The sequence below is a fragment of the Cupressus sempervirens genome, chromosome 7 (genome assembly GCF_028749045.1).
Source record: "Cupressus sempervirens isolate cs-2001-9-10 chromosome 7, ASM2874904v1, whole genome shotgun sequence".
Taxonomy (NCBI): domain Eukaryota; kingdom Viridiplantae; phylum Streptophyta; class Pinopsida; order Cupressales; family Cupressaceae; genus Cupressus; species Cupressus sempervirens.
Genome location: NC_143124.1, coordinates 874,589,145 through 874,606,398, shown reverse-complemented (window position 1 = coordinate 874,606,398; position 17,254 = coordinate 874,589,145). Strand labels below are relative to the sequence as shown.

Genomic DNA, 17,254 nt, shown 5'->3' with positions numbered 1-17,254 from the left:
TAGAGACATATTAGAGTCATTTATATGGGTCAAAGGGGGTCACAGGATGACCTATGACCCCTTTCGATGCATTCCTTAATGACATATGTCCCTAAGGGTCCTGGGACCCCTAGGGACATATTATAGTCATTTATATGGGTCGAAGGGGGTCACAGGATGACCTATGACCCCTTTTGACACATTCCATGATGACATATGTCCCTAGGGTTCCTAGGACCCCTAGGGACATATTAGAGTTGTTTATATGGGTCGAAGGGGGTCATAGGATGACCTCTGACCCCGTTCGACGCATTCCATGATGACATATGTCCCTAGGGGTCCCAAGACCCCTAGGGACATATTAGAGTCATTTATATGGGTTGAAGGGGGTCACATGATGACCTATGACCCCTTTCGATGCATTCAATGATGACATATATCCCTAGGGGTCCCAAGACCCCTAGGGACGTATTAGAGTCATTTATATGGGTTGAAGTGGGTCACATGATGACCTATGACCCCTTTCGACGTATTCCATGATGACATATGTGCCTAGGGGTCCTAGGACCCCTAGAGACATATTAGAGTCATTTATATGGATTGAAGGGGGTCACAAGATGACCTATGACTCCTTTCGATGCATTTCATGTTGACATATGTCCCTAGGGGTCCTAGGACCCCTAGGGACATATTAGAGTCATTTATATGGGTCAAAGGGAGTCACATGATGACCTATGACCCCTTTCGATGCATTCCATGATGACATATGTCCCTAGGGGTTGTATGACCCCTAGGGACATATTAGAGTCATTTATATGGGTCAAAGGGGGTCACAAGATGACCTATGACCCCTTTCAACATATTTCATGACTACATATGTATCTAGGGGTCCTAGGACCTCTAGGGACATATTAGAGTCGTTTATATGGGTCAAAGGGGGTCACAGGATAACCTATGACCCCTTTTAATGCATTCCATGATGAGATATGTCGCTAGGGGTCCTAGGACCCCTAGGGACATAATAGAGTCATTTATATGGGTTGAAGGGGGTCACACGATCACCTATGATGCCCTTTGATGCATTCCATAACAGCATATGTCCCTAGAGGTCCTAGGACCCCTAGGGTCATATTAGAGTCGTTTATATGTGTCGAAGGGGGTCACGGGATGACCTATGACCCCTTTCGATGCATTACATGATGACATATGTCTGTAGGGATCCTAGGACCCCTAAGGACATATTAGAGTCGTTTATATGGGTTGAAAGGGGTCACAGGATTATCTATGACCCATTTCAACGCATTCCATGACGACATATGTCCCTAGGGGTTCTAGGTCCCCTAGGGACATATTAGAATCATTTATATGGGTCGAAGGGGGTCATAGGATGACCTATGACCCCTTTCCACGCATTCCATGATGACATATGTCCCTAGGGATCCTAGCATCCCTAGGGACACATTACAATTGTTTATATGGGTTGAAAGGGGTCATAGGTCATCCTATGACCCCTTTTGGCACATTCCATGATGACATATGTCCTTAGGGGTCCTAGCACCACTAGGGACATATTAGAATTGTTTATATGGGTCGAAAGGGGTCATAGGATTCCATGATGACATATGTCCCTATGGGTCCTGGGACCCTTAGGGACATATTAGACTCGTTTATATGGGTCGAAGGGATCCTATGACCCCTTTCGATGCGTTCAATGATGACATATGTCCCTGGGGGTCCTAGGGCCCCGAGGGACATATTAGACTCATTTATATGGGTCGAAGGGGGTCATAGGAAGACCTACGACCCATTTTGACGCATTCCATGATGACATATGCCCCTAAGGGTCCTAGGTCATATGTCAAAATGATGCATTTTATGATAATATTATATTTAATAATTGTATAATATTGTATATTTTAATATAATAATAATATATTATTAGATTATATAACAATAATAATCATATATGTTACTAGATTATAGATTTAATAATAATAATAACCATATATATTATTATATATAATAATTTAGTCATATAATATTACTATATATATTTAATAATAATAATATATATCATATATATTACTATATTAGATTTAGTTATAATAATTATTATTATATTTATAACTATATTATATTTAATAATAATAATCATACATATTAGTATAATATAATAATAATACTTCTATTAATGTCCACACTTTCCTGAAATGAATTTCCCTCTAAAACAGTCTAAAGTTTCCCTTTTAAATTTATTTCCTCTCAAATTTCCCTCCTTCCAAATTTAAAATTGAAAAAAAATCTCCCCTCTCAAATTTCCCTCCAAATTGGTGTGGAAAATATCCGGACATAATCAGATATCCGATTAGGCTTGGTATTTACCAAGCCTATTCGGTCAACCCAAAAAACGTGTTTGAGAAGGGTTTCACTGACACTTAGACTTTGGGTAGCCATCTGACAATGTTATTTTCATCGAATTTGAATGAAACGAAAAGGGTTTTTTTATATCACTCTCAAGATTCCATCAATATAATCGCTTTATGATATTGCTATTAGGATTTAACTGTGTGATTTTTGAGTCAAACTCATTGACCCATGTTTCATGAGTAGTGATTCAACATGAATCCATCTCTCATGAGAATAAATGGAACACTTAGCACTCATTGGATCTAGGTGATGCTCACAGGGGTGAAGCACCGGGACTTCCCGGGAGGTCACCCATCCCGGGATGGGTGACCTCCCGGGAAGTCCCGGTGCTTCACCCCTGTGAGCATCACCTAGATCCAATGAGTGCTAAGTGTTCCATTTATTCTCATGAGAGATGGATTCATGTTGAATCACTACTCATGAAACATGGGTCAATGAGTTTGACTCAAAAATCACACAGTTAAATCCTAATAGCAATATCATAAGTTGACTTGCTGTGGAAATTATCTCCTACTTATCAATATAATTGCTGTCAAATTCTGAGTTCGATAAGTAATTATTAGTTAATTTTCAATGAAGATTATTATAAAGTGTTGATTGACATACTGATTGAAAAATAGCTATAACTTTCAAATGGTATAACATTTTTTAAATCCAAAGTTGTGTCACATTCTATGCTTCACCTAGTATAAGAAAAATAAATAAAAAATTTAATTTGGTAAAATTTTCTATTAGTTAAGGTGGTCAAACATGAGAGTTTTTTTTTCCCAAAAATTTTTTTGTTGAAAATTCATATTTAATTATTTATTTGGAATAAAAATACCCAAAAATATGTGTCACATCTGGGCATGAGTCTAATTTTTATATCTATAATTATATTAAAAAAATATTATAATTTGATTTTGATTAAGGTGGTCAGACATACACCTACTTTTTATTTTTGCCTTGAAATTTTCCTAGTACTGCATTAAAATCCAAACTTTTGACCAATCAATTATTTTTTTCTGCAGATAAGGCCTAGTAGTTTAGAAACTACATTCAATTTCCTATAAATTATTTTCTTACAACTTTTTGATATAAAGTCCATAACCACTTTAAAATTATGTGTCAAGTTGACATAACCCTGATTTGCTGGTTTTTCACTGCCGCTTAAGGCCATAGTTTGGTTCACCATGATCCTGTACATACCCAGTACATAGATGTCAAGAAGGTGAATACCCATATAGGAAGATGCAAGATGAAAGGGGGAGAAACCATCAAAGGAAGACACATTTGATAAATGTTTTTTCATCAATTCCTAAGGGGTAGATTGTTGGCATTTGGAAAAGAAGTTTAGGAGATTTCTAGCATATCAAACAAAACCAAATAAGTGGCAAGTTATCATTAATTTGTCATTGATGGCAATTGTAGAAGAAAAGTGAGAGAATAAACCAACATGATTGGTGATGCTTAGTCATGATTAGTAAAGTAAGGAAGATAATAGGTTCTTATTTTACTTGAAATAGGACACATAATCAAATATTTGGTAGAATTGATACAATTTAAGGGAAAGTGATAATGATGATTTTTTTAAAAGGAGTAATAGTATCTTGACAATTGGATGATGAAATAAAAACAAGTATAGAGAATTCAGTAAGGAATTTTAATAGTTCAAACATATTTTAACTTATATTAGGAATTACATTAGAGGATCCAATTATGATCAGAGGCAAAAATGGAAAGCATGTCAAGAGCATAGAGATATGAGAAGAGAACATGGTAAAAGCACTATAAGCATGAATTTGAATGAAGGAATGAGATTAAGCAGAAAAATAATGTAAGTGAAAAAATAATGGATATAGGTTAAGGAAGGCTAGCAGTGATAATAGAGAGAGTAAGAGGAATACACATAAAGGAGACAATCAATGAGAACATATAGATTGGTGATACGGACAAAGAACTCTGAACTAATGAGAATACAGATAAGAAAATGAATGCAATTGTAGAAGTAGAGAATCAACAAAGGTATGCCATAGAGTGAATAGAGTTGAAGGGATATGACAAGAAAGAATTTCTATGGATAGGTCAATCAACTTATTGTTATCTAACAAATTTGATAAGGGAAATCCCTTATATGGGTGGACCTTAACAAGTTTTTTTATTGTAAAACCCTTTAATAGGGTGGACCCTTAGAAGGAGTTCTAAATCCTCTAAGGTAGAAATTAATAGATCTCATTGTACTCCTAATAGTATGAAAAACAATTATAATAGGGTGAACCCTTAGAAAGGGTATTTCTAAACCCCTTATATAGGGAAAAAATTTAGCTGAAGTGAAAGGCTTGTGGATATTAGATCTCCACTATGGTTTTTACCTTCTAACATGAGTTTTCTATGATTCCAAATTATAGGTGCTATGTGTTATATGTTATGAGTTATTGGTGAACTCAGTTTATTTCATTTGAATAGTAAAAAGGTCTATATTTGATAAAATAGTTTTATTGGTAATTTGAATTAGTAGATTACCTATTGTATTGATTCACATCCACCATGTTAGCTTGTGGTGATTGATTAGCTAAGTACTATACACTTCCCATGTATCCTTATTAGGAATTTTTTCAGCACTCCCCTCGGGATTAATGAAAAGGTCTTAACCTCCTCTTATGTATTATAAGTTAAGTGGTTGTATTAGACATTGACATATTGGTCTTTTGGTGCAATATCAATCCCACTCTAATAAGTCATATTAGAGCTTGGTCATAGGTTTGAATCCTTAGACCCTCACGTAACATTGATGGGGAGATTATTAGAAATTTTTTCAACACTCCCCCCGGGATTCGTGACAAGGGCTTAAACACCTCCTATGTACTATAATTTGAGTGGTGGTATCAGGCATTGATAGATTGTTCTTTTGGTGAAACAATAACCCCACTCTAACAATCCTCACTGGGGTTGTGAGGGTTGTGGGGGTGAAGCCCCTGAGGAATTTTTTTTGGGCTATTGGCCAACATGTTGTAACTAACACAAAGCTTAAATAATATGGCTCAAGGTTATGAATTTTATGAGGCAATGATTTAGTATCTTCTAGTAGTGATACTAAGTTACAAGTGATTGTAGATTATGAGCATGATGAAATCATTAGATAAGAAGAATGTTGGACTCATAGTTTGGTGGATGTAGCCTTGGGATTAGGTGAACCACGTTAAATCTCTGTATCACGTGTTCTCTTTTGTGTGCTTAATTCCTTTTCTAATAATGGTTATATTTGCACATAATTGTTATTTCTATCTCTTTAGTCATAACATCCTCTTAGTACCATTGCATTCCAATAGTTCTTATGTATACTCCACAAGTGTGTGCACCAAGATGGTGTACAAAAAAGTGGACACCACCAAAAAAATCACAAAAAATATCAATAACCCGATCAGGTTAATTAAATTTTCAAAAAGCGGCCAGGATTGGTAACCAAGCCTAGCCAAAATAAATAAAAAGTAAAAATTGATTGGGTTTTAGATGTTCAAATAACCCGATTGGGTTATGAAAATAAAAAAGTACATGTTCAAAACCCAATTGGGTTAGGAAGAAGTAAAAATGAGCTCTACTTTGGAGGCCATGACTTTTACATCCAAAGTTCGATTGACTTTATTTAAAATGTGTTGGAAAAGTATTGAAGAGATCTATAACGTAATGAAACAAAATTGATTTAAGGAGATAAATGTTGTTTTTGTCATCCATTTGAATCAAACATTGTCTAAAATAAGTAGTCATTATTTCCCAAACATGGATCAAATAGGTAGATAAGAGTGCTATCATATTATCTCTCTCTCTCTCTCAAACACACACACACACATGAAATCTTAAAATCTATCTCTTACTAGCTCACAATCTCTTTCTTAATAATCGGTAACCTCTCTCTCTCTCTCTCTCTCTCTCTCTCTCTCTCTCTCTCTCTCTCTCTATATATATATATATATATATATATATATATATATATATATATATATATATATATATATATATATAGAACATGCAATCCTTAAACTTTCTTTGTATAACTAACCCCTACCCCCTCGCTAACTAAACCCTAAAATCTCTCTCTCTCTCTCTCTCATACACACACAAAAGCCTAAGATCTCTCTCTTACCAACTCTTAAAATATTTGTCTTTCATACATCCACACACTCATTATTTTCTAATATTTATCTCTCACTATCTCTTACTAACTCCTCTCTCTCTCTCTCTCTCTCTCTCTCTCTCATATTTAGAGATATAAAGAAATTAGTTCATGAGAGAATGCAAGATATTAGGTGTTAGTAAGAGATAGATCCTAGGAGTCAGTGAGTGTCATGTGTGCATGTGAGAGTGTGAAAGTGAGATAGAGGGGGGGTAGGTTAGGGGTGAGAGAGAGAGAGAGAGAGAGAGAGAGAGAGAGAGAGAATCAAGGATTTTAAACCGTGGTTATGTTGAAGTGTTGTTGATGTTGGTAGATGATGTCAAGAATATAATTGATAGGTAGAAGATAATGATGATGTTGCTTCTGGATTTGATTGTGTAAGTTTTTTTATCATCGACGTTTCATATCACACTTTGTGATCCATCATCAAGATGAGAGAAGGAAGTAAAAAAGTATGCAGACCAGCCAAGCCAAGCAGAATAAAAAGGAGAGAGGGGGAGGAGGAGCACACAACACGAGGCAGAGGAAGAAGGAAATGAAAAGAAAGAAAATTAAAAATTAAAAAAGGAAATAGAGAAGAAAAAAGCAAGATAGAAGAAACAAAAGAAAGAGGGAAGAGTATAGAAATATCTGAGAAAAATAGAGTATATATATATATATATATATATATATAAGAAATTGTATAAATAAAAATAATATAAGATAACATATGTATATTATATATATATATGAATTAAGAAATTGTATATATATATATATATATATATATATATATATATATATATATATATATATATATATATATATATATATATATATATATAAGATAACTTGTGCATATATATCCTAATATAATAGTATATGTATGTATAAAATATATATGCATAATGAATATATATATATATGAAATAATAAAAATATAAAATAAAAGAAAAATAAAGAATATATATATATATATATATATATATATATATATATATATATATAGGAGCAAATGCAAAAGGTCTCCAAAAACAAGACCAACCCGACACAAGAGAAAATTAAAAATAAAAATAAAAATATTAAAAATAAATAAATAAAATAAATATAAAAATAAAAGAACCATATGTGTGTATATATATATAAAGGAGTGATTGCAATAGGTATACAAGACCAACTCGAAACAAGAGACAGATGAAAATAAAATGAAAGCAAAAAATAAGAAAATAAAAAACAATAATTATTAAAAAATAATTAATTAATGAATTAATTAATAAAATTTAAAAACTTAGAAAAAAATAATAAAATTAGAAGAACAAAAACATAAAGAAAAGCAAGCCAGACAAGAAAAGAAGCAAACAAGAGACAGAAAAGCAAAGGACGAAAAGGAAGAAGGAAAAACAAAGAATAAACAAGACAAAGAAGAGCCAACGTAGCAAGGACACCAAACCACAGACAGGGAAGGGGGCTATCCACGATGTTGCCGGCAATCGAGTGAGCGGAGCAAAGGTTGTCAAGAGGGGTTGAAGGACCACCCATCATCTCGATTAAGGTTGATGGGATGGTGGCTAATTTCAATGGCTTCTTTGAGCTTTCTCTTGAAATAATTGTTCTCTTTGCATAGGATTTGCGCTTGCTCCAAACAAATGTGATGTTTGGTTGCGACGGAGTGCTCTGCTAAGGCAGATTTGTGGACCCTATCATGCATGATGTCTGCATCGTGCTCACATATCCTGGTACGAAAAGAATGACCAGTTTCTCCAATGTAGGGGGTGCCACATGAGCACACAATCTTGTAGACCCCTGAGTTAAGAAATGAGTCTTTGGAGTCCTTGAGCTGCGGGACAAGATTACTTAACTTTGAAAGGGGTTTAAAGGCAACTCGGAGGCCCCTTAAGTAGAAGATATTTTCCACAACAAGTCAAATTGTGATATTGCTATTAGGATTTGACTATGTAGGTTTTAAGTAAAACTCGTTGATCCATGTTTCATGAGTAGTGATTCACACGAACCCATCTCTCATGAGAATTTTGTAAGCCCCTATTATTGGACTTTATGTTTGAGGCATGCATGTATCAAAACTCTAATTAATAAATATGTCCTTAATTTAGTGTTTTCTTAATGTCTTAATGAGATTATTGTAAGTGTACCTTTGTGAATTCACTTGTCCTTCATCAGACGCCTAAATCCTTGACACTGTAAAAATTAATCAAGTCATGCACCATAACCATAAATCTAATACATAGGTTCAACATAATATTTAAACAAACTAGAAAATTATTTAGCTATATTTTTTCCTCTATAATATTTATTATAAAATCAAGTTCCAAAATTATGTAATTTAGAAAGTAGATGGGAAGTACACACCACTTGATAAACAATTTTTGTTTAAATTAAACTTAAGATAGTTTCAAAATTAAGAAAAAGAGAGGTTACACTAGAACAAAATAATTACAATTGAATTGTTATTTAGAAGGTAAAACAAGAAAAGATCCTTTAAACAACAAATAACTCCATTTCTATCCTCTAAAAGAAAGATAGATTAGGGACCATGGACCTCTATACCAATCTGTAAGTAATTATAGACCCAATAATACTCGGAAGAGACTCCTAACTATTCTACAAAACATGTACCCAATCCTATATAACCCCGAGGAGTACAAATAGGAGATCAAATCATATCCCTATGAATGTGTTCACCCATGAATATTCTTACATACACACAATGAAAAGCTTGGCTTGAATCAACAATCAATGGACATGCACTTCTGAAGAGAGGGAGCCTGAGCTTTGCTCAAGAAAGGATCAATTCTGACCCACAAAAGAGAGAAAACAGATGCAAGCAATATCGACCAAAGAATGACAATGGTAGGAGTCCTGTTCTGTTTGCCCATGAGACCTTTGAGGAAGGGGTATAAATGAAAGATGACCCACATTGCAAAGAAGAGCTTTCCAAAGAGAGGTCCCCATGACTGATAACCATTGTTGAGGGCATCGGAGAATCCCGCTACAACGCCCACAAGATTTATTACCAAGAGAGTTGTTGGAGGGATGAGAAGTGTTGTCCATTTGAAAACGTATAGTTCCCCAAAATCAGCATCCTCTGAACCCTTTGCAGTAACTGTGAAGTTGGTATCAATGCCTGCTAATACCTTCAGCAGACCTTGGAACACGGCGAACAAATGAGCAGAGACACCTCCTATCACCCAAAACTGCTCGTTCCTCCACCATTCTTCAATGCTCACTCCACTCCATCTCAGTTCCAGTACACCCGTGACGATGATGGAGAGGAAAAGACCCAAGAACAACATGCCCGCAATGTTGCTTAGCTGCATACAGAAACAACAATGTTTTTTCAGTTTGCATTGCCCTCATCTATTCAGAATTGAAATGGAATTGTATGAAATCAGGGGATGCCCAAAAGTCAAGCAATGAAAATACAAAGAATAAATTAATCAACTGGTAAAGGCCCAAAAAATTTTAAAAACGCAATTTCAAATGCGTATATGCAAGTCTGGAGTTTCATGGGGTTGACAATGCTAGTTTTACTGGTCTATTGACAGTTCTGCAAATAGGAAAAACTAAAATGTTGTGTTTGGATAGATCTAAGGGAGTCGATACATATTGTCTGGAGCTGGCTATTGGAGAAGGATTTTGCATGGTTGATCAGTTAAGATTATAAGAGTTGAATCTATGATATTCTATTTGAGTTTGGGATGTTCTATTACTCAGATGGTTCTTGACGACTGGTCCATTTTTAGGTACATTTGGTTAATTTGTCGATGCTCCTCTTAAGTCAAGTTACAAGCGTTCAAGAATCTTCGCTTGACTTAATTTAACAATCTGAATTCAGGGGAGAGACCCAGTAATCGATAGGAACCTGATAGAGTTTAGGCATAGGGATAGCTGATCACATATGTATTAATAGTCATTATTTTTAAGTTTTTTTGGTTGGCAATTAATCCATATGTGCACTAAGACATTTCATAATGACTACTGGAACAATTAACCACACTTGCCGAAACTGCTTTAAGTTCTTGAGTCCACTATGAAAATACACTGAAAAATCAGTATAATTAGACATACGATTTAAGGAATGTAAATGTGCAAAATTAGCCTAGATGGGTGTTGGAGCTTTTCCCTACCATATTAAAGTTTTCATAAACCAACTAAAAGTCAAACCTAAGATCTTCCCTTACTGAATTGCTGTTGTATAATCACATGAGTTTTTGCTGGTTAGATTTCCAACATACCGTGGGGATGATGAATTTCCCGGTGAGAAGGCAAATAGCGGGAAGAGTACAGTAGGCAACAAGGGGAAGAGAGGTGAGTGGGTAGACGATGGTGTTGATGTAGGCGAGCCTTTCAAGCCATTTGAGACGGCCTGCTCCAAATCCATACCAAAGTGGGCAATGTCTGCTGAACAGGATTTCAACTGAACCCAATGCCCAACGAAGGACCTGATGCAATCGATCTGATAAATTGATGGGAGCAGAACCCTTGAATGCCGGCCTTGTGGGCATGCAGTATATCGACTGCCACCCTCGACAGTGCATCTTGAAGCCTGATAAGATATCTTCCGTCACGGATCCATAGATCCACCCAACCTGTACCATCAAGTATCATTCTTTAGTTAATCAAACCTTAAAAAAACAAAAAAAAATGATTAGTTTTGTATTTTCAACTTGCCTCTTTTCCCCATTCTGTTTTCTCTTCATATCCGCAGCTGATAACATGAATGGCTTCTTTGATAAGGGAAGCTGGATTGGTTGACTCAGGAACACCGCCATTCTCCATTAGTGTTGATGCAATGAACACTGTGGATTGCCCAAATGATTTTTCGAAGCTTCTCTGAGAGATTAGAAGTTGTTTCTCGTACTCATCATAGCCTGTGACACCATAGACCATTCCAAAATAATTCTTAGTAAACTAGGCTGGTCTAGATTTGGTCTGAATTTATATTTACAAGTAAACTGATGTCTTGGTCCTGATTTGGTCTGAATTTAGATATACAAGTAAACTGATGTTTACAAATCTTCTACCCAAATTTAGGCATAATTCACAACCTAGAGGAATATTGCAAGAATAATAATTCAGGGGATGAACTGAGAAAGAGAAAGACATCCGTGTGGGTGAAGATTTTTAAGGCACTCGTGTGTGAACTGATGATATGGACTGTGGAGATAATTGGGTAGGGGTATAACTGGGGAGGAACTAAATTTTGGTCAATAATTTCACTTTTTTCTGATTAAAAAGAGACCTAAAATTGTCATTAATCAAATATTTTTCTATCTTTTGGGCCTATATTGAATCATTGAGATCCCATTCCCCCTTTCCTCTTTCATATCACTTAGTAGAATCATGTTTAATGGAGAAAGGAAAGTTCAGGTCCGTCCATTTGAAGTCTATGTTGGTTGGTGTCCTGTTCTTGGACTACAGGGGAGCTGTGTTTTAATTGATTTTCGTATGTAGGTGCCATAATCGCATGGTGTCTACGAAGGTCTAGAAGCTCAGGTGATGCATTTTGTCAGAGCTTTTCTGCAATTACCGATCAGAATTTAAGAGGTTAAACTATGAGGCATCTCTTGCAGAAGAAAGAGAAAGGGCTAAAGTGTGTTGTCTTAGAAGAATCATGTTTGTGACTTCAGATGCTCAGAGGACTTCTGTGCTATTATGGTTATTTGAAAACAAAATATGATTTTTTGTTTTTCAGCCATAAAGTTCTTTTAGAAAAGCTTCACCATTTGAATACGTTGCTTGAACTTACCCTCAATTTCATGTAGATTGAAAACAGCAGCATTAAGATCGTCATGCTTAGTTTTCTTGTGGTCATCTACACCGACAGTCTTTCGTCGGCAGCATGAGCAGCAGCAGCACAAGGAAGGGAAGCAACTGCGGCTAGGCTTAGCTGCAGCTAATTTAGCTGAGGACGGAGGACCATATCCATACAGGGCTTGTCTGTTAAACACACATCCTGTACCCACATATACTGGACCTTGAATGCCATCCAACCCCTTCATGTTTATCTGCAAGAACAATTCAGAAAAACATCTTTAGGTCTAATCTCCTCCGTAACCCTAATAGCTTTACAAAGTGAAAGAAGCCGGAAAATCAAAATAGACCTAGTCTACCAGAACACTATAATTTTTTGAAAACACATACACAGGTTTACATAAGACGAATAATACAAACATATTACATTGCGAATTTCAGCCATAGACACTACTTACGTCGAAGAATACAGTGTTTCGATTAGCATATCTGTCGCTCTTGTCGATACCATCAAACCTCTGTGGGAATTGAACATAGCACACATTCCTGCCCACCAGAGGGTCCATCATAAAGCACATTGCCTCACGGATGGCCTTGCTGTTATTGACATAGTGATCACAATCCAGATTCAGAATGTATGGTGCGTTTGTAAGCACTGCAGATACTCGAACCTGCCCACCAACATTTATATTAATGCAAGCCCATATTATTCCATAACAGACAACCAGCAGTCATGAAAATATAAGCTTGGCCATATCATAGCAAGTACACTGGCAGGATCAGATTCGAATCCTTACCAATGCATTCATTGCACCAGCCTTTTTATGGTGTTGGTAGCCAGGGCGTTTCTCACGAGAAACATAGACTAGTCGTGGAAGCTCGTTTCCATCCAAGTCATGTGCCCCTGTGTGTCCTAAGAACACCTGCATGTATTAGGGTTGTGGTCATTAGCTAGAGTTCTTTATTGTCCAATTTAAAAACAAAATTTTGAGTATTATTTAGATGTCTTATTTGAAATCACAATGTATTTCAATTGGATCAACCTAGTAATGTGATTTAACCCCCCTCTTGTATTTCAAAACAATCTTCCATCTTGAAATTAGATACAATTCACAGATTTGAACCATTAAAACCAGTCCATTGTGCTCTTTAAACCAAACCATCTTTGATCTTGAAAATGGATGGAATTGGGAGGTTGAACATATTAGTTATTAATACTCAACCCAATTGATTCCAGAAGAATGTGATCAATTTTTAAAGCAAGAACAAACTATCCTTCAATCTAAGAGACATTTATTGGGAGCACCAATAAACTCACTTGAATCATCCCAGGGTGATCACGAGTGTTATTGCCAGGCCAAGGAGTCCCATCTTGCATAATCCACCCATCGTCTGGTGTCTTCTGAGCTTTGGCTACCATAGCATTGATCCGTACTTTGAATTCTTCATACTCTCTCTGTATAATAAACAATTCAAGGCACATGCTTTAATGTCATGTGTATGAAGATGGTTGAAAAGTTTAAAACTTTTTCTATATTGATTCCTGAAAACACACACTACAGGGTAAGAATAGTCAGTCCCAAGAAAAGATTTTGCCCACATACTTTGATTGCCCTTCGCTCCTTAACAAAGTTGGGCTGCACCTTGTCCTTCAAGTAATCGATCTTTTGGGAGAAATAAAACTCAGGAGCTCGAGGCTCGATGTTAAAATTCTTGCAGAATGGCACCCATTTTGTCGCAAATTCAGCTGTCTCAGACATGGTTTCGAAGGTCAGCATTGCAGCACCATCGTCAGAAACATAGCAAGAAATTTTTTCCACTGGGTAATCCACGGCCAAGATAGACAGTACAGTATTTGCAGTAATAAGAGGAGGCTCTTTCAATGGATCCACTGTACTCACGAAGAAATCCACTGGAGAAAGCTCACAAGGCTCTCCTGGCCTCTCATACCTTAGCAAGAAAAAATTAAGTTTATCAGTTTTCTACAATGTATAATATTCCTTGTTGCTGATTTTGAGTTCAGTTTTACATATTTTTTCATAAACATTCTAGATGACATTCTCTAATCCATCATCTTTCTCAATCTCTGACTCTTTTACTTTCTACTCTATAAACTGTAAATATCCTAATAATAGCTCACCAAATACAATCCAAACATTGATGAAAAAACATACAACCAAATTCAAAAACAACAAAAATTCAAATTCTTATATTTTCTGGTTTGGAATACTTCTGGTTGAATTCTCAAAATCACAGCTAATCTTTATTCTTTGCTGAAATAGTATTACCTTAATGAGAGCCTGTCGAGGTAGGTCTCTCTATTGATGGGAGACCATTTAGGGAATTGATCCAGAATCCAGGAGAACGCAAACCAGATTTCACAGATGATAGAAGTAAGCCAGAGCCCAAATGAACTATCAACTGGGTTGGTTACTCTGTAATGGAAGAAGAATCCCAGAATGATCAAACGCAATATAATGACAATTCTATAGGGCTGGAGTTTTGTCTTTGGAATGGGTATGATTTCAGACAAGGGTTGCATGGCCTCAGCCATCCTGAAACAATTACCATAGTATTAGAGCAATTTCGTTCCTAAAAACATCATTCAACAACTACTGTGATGCATTCTATGAAAACATAATTTGGCAGTTATATCTAATCAAAGGCGAGACAAACTAAACATACATTGCTTCGTCCATTCCTGGAGGAATTTGAGGCTCTCCCTCTGGTACTTCATTCTTTGCTGTCTTGCTGGGGAAGAGTCCTTTCTTTTTGTTCTTTTTGGCTTTCCAACTCTCGACCCTATCCCTCCAAGCCACTCCTCCATTGTTGGGATTTGCAGCAGAATCATTCTCCTTCTCTGTCATCATACAACAAATCATCTTATATGGTTAGTTGCCATGAATTTTTGAGATAAATTTTAAAGTGATTGCATATGTTTTGCATTTGATATTTTGAATCATATTTAACGATTAATTTATCTTTAAATATTGAGATAAAATGTATAATTGATTTAAAAAGCATTTTTACTTGTTTTTATATATCCATATCACCAAATCATCTTTTAACATCATTCTAATTACGTGCTCAAGAAAATTGATCCTGGACCAAGTTCTATATTATCACCTAAATTTATAATTAATTTGAAAAAAAATAGTAATGATATAAGAAAAAAGTTTTAATGAAATCTTATGATATAAGAAAAAGTTTTTAATGAAAATGTAATGACAGCCTGCAACTTGCATTACTGCTTAAGTTTTCCATTAACGGGCCCTACACCTATGTCACCAGATCTTTAACATCATTTTAATTACGTGACTAAGAAAGTTAATCTTGAACCTTTTTAGATTATGACGTAGAGAGTAAGTTCAATGATTTTTTAATCTCACCAAATTATATAACTATAATAATGATTTGAAAAGTTTTTAACTGAAATTTTAGTGTTTGATTCAAACTAAATTTCTATTCTTTTCTAACATTAAAGAACAGGAATCTCATTCAAATCGTAACTATAACTTCAAGGGAAAAAGTTGATATGAATTTTTTAATTTTTTAAAATCTCGATGGTATATGTTATTTTTTATTGATGTTCCAGGTCATTAGAAAGAAGAATAGAAGAAAATAATCTAAAATATTTGATCTAAAATATCTATCATCCAAATTAAAAATAATCATACACAAAAATAAATAAAACAACATTTACCGCTGATTTCATTGACCGGATCTCCATGCCCCTGCGAGCAAGAGCAAACACGTATTAATCAATCAATTCAATTCTAGTGCATCTAACAAATATAAAATACACTTCAAATAGTTTGCAGCAGCACTACATACATTGCCATCCACAGCCACAGTTGAAAAGTTGTGATGATCCCCTTTCTCTTGGGCCTCATCAATTGGCATCCCTGTTCCCATTTGTTTATAAGAAAAAAACATTATAATCAGAACCATAAACTGAAGCAACAAGAATCAACTCCAAATGAAACATCCATACTGAAATTCAACATTCTTAACATTCATGAATGATAATCTTTTGAAAACAAAAAGTTATAAGCTGCTGTTTCTTGATTTCACTTCAGCCCTTTTATCAACATAGATATCTGACATAGATATCTGACATTTTGATGATAGATTATAGAATGCGATTCAAAATACGAAAGAAAGAACTCACACAATCTCACACAATCGAATCTAAAAATGGCTTCTTACAACTCTACAAATTGTCAAAATCGGATAGCATTACAATAAAGTTGGCCACCCAATAGCCTTTCTTCCAAAATCAATAAATACCTTCATTGTGGTACTGAAAGGGAGCCTTGCAATGGGGACAGCAATGGCTTCCTTCATCTCTCTCATACTGATAACAAGGCTTACAGAGGGGGAAACCACAGTCGTTGCATGCAGAGAAGGCCTCACCATCTGCACCATTCCCAACATTATCTCCACAGACTTGGCAGCATATCTCATGAACATTCATCTTCACATCAGAGGCAGCCATGACAAGAAAGTTGAGCATTCCTAACAAAGTAAGGTATTAAAAGCCCCCAAAAACAAACAATTCAATTGTTAAGGTGGTTGCCTCTGCTGTCTGCTACCTACTGTATGGTATGCTGTCAGGCTGTCACCATAGCTATAGCTGTTCTATGAGGGCCCCCTGTTAGAACCAAGAAATCCATCATATAAATCTGTTGGAAGTAGAGTTTTCAAGCAATCTCGAAGTGTAGTTTACGCTGCTTTAAATTCTTCAGTTTTGTCCACTACAATTACTTTCATGGTGTTGATATTTCAGGCTGTGGTTGAATGAAAAACACAGTTATACTGAAAGTAGTTCAGATGCGTGGGCTGATTGGGTAGCTGTTTGGTAAGGTCTAACGCTTAGAAGGTAAGCTATTACATTCTTTTCCTGAGGCCCCACTGAATACCAGTTTTTTATATGTCTTGTTTGAA

General features: G+C 35.6%; 1 protein-coding gene across 1 annotated transcript; it reads right to left on the bottom strand.

Moving 5' to 3' along the window:
* Positions 1–8,973: 8,973 nt before the first annotated feature.
* IRX1 (cellulose synthase family protein) lies at positions 8,974–16,815 on the bottom strand. Its single transcript, XM_089793336.1, has 13 exons — positions 16,598–16,815; positions 16,142–16,212; positions 16,011–16,041; positions 14,993–15,167; positions 14,596–14,862; positions 13,912–14,257; positions 13,626–13,763; positions 13,105–13,230; positions 12,766–12,978; positions 12,303–12,561; positions 11,225–11,424; positions 10,789–11,142; positions 8,974–9,864 (listed from the first exon to the last, which is right to left on the bottom strand). Exons 1-13 carry the CDS (start codon positions 16,803–16,805, stop codon positions 9,280–9,282), a joined length of 2,973 nt encoding a protein of 990 aa, XP_089649462.1. The 5' UTR covers positions 16,806–16,815; the 3' UTR covers positions 8,974–9,279.
* Positions 16,816–17,254: the final 439 nt, after the last annotated feature.

Bases quoted from the DNA above. Each gene is read 5' to 3' on its own strand.
- IRX1 (XM_089793336.1), bottom strand. From the start codon at position 16,805: ATGGCTGCCTCTGATGTGAAGATGAATGTTCATGAGATATGCTGCCAA. The intron at 14,258-14,595 runs GTAATACTATTT...TTTCTTGCTAAG, and splicing joins CTCGACAGGCTCTCATTAAG to GTATGAGAGGCCAGGAGAGC. The intron at 13,231-13,625 runs GTGAGTTTATTG...TAATACATGCAG, and splicing joins ATCACCCTGGGATGATTCAA to GTGTTCTTAGGACACACAGG.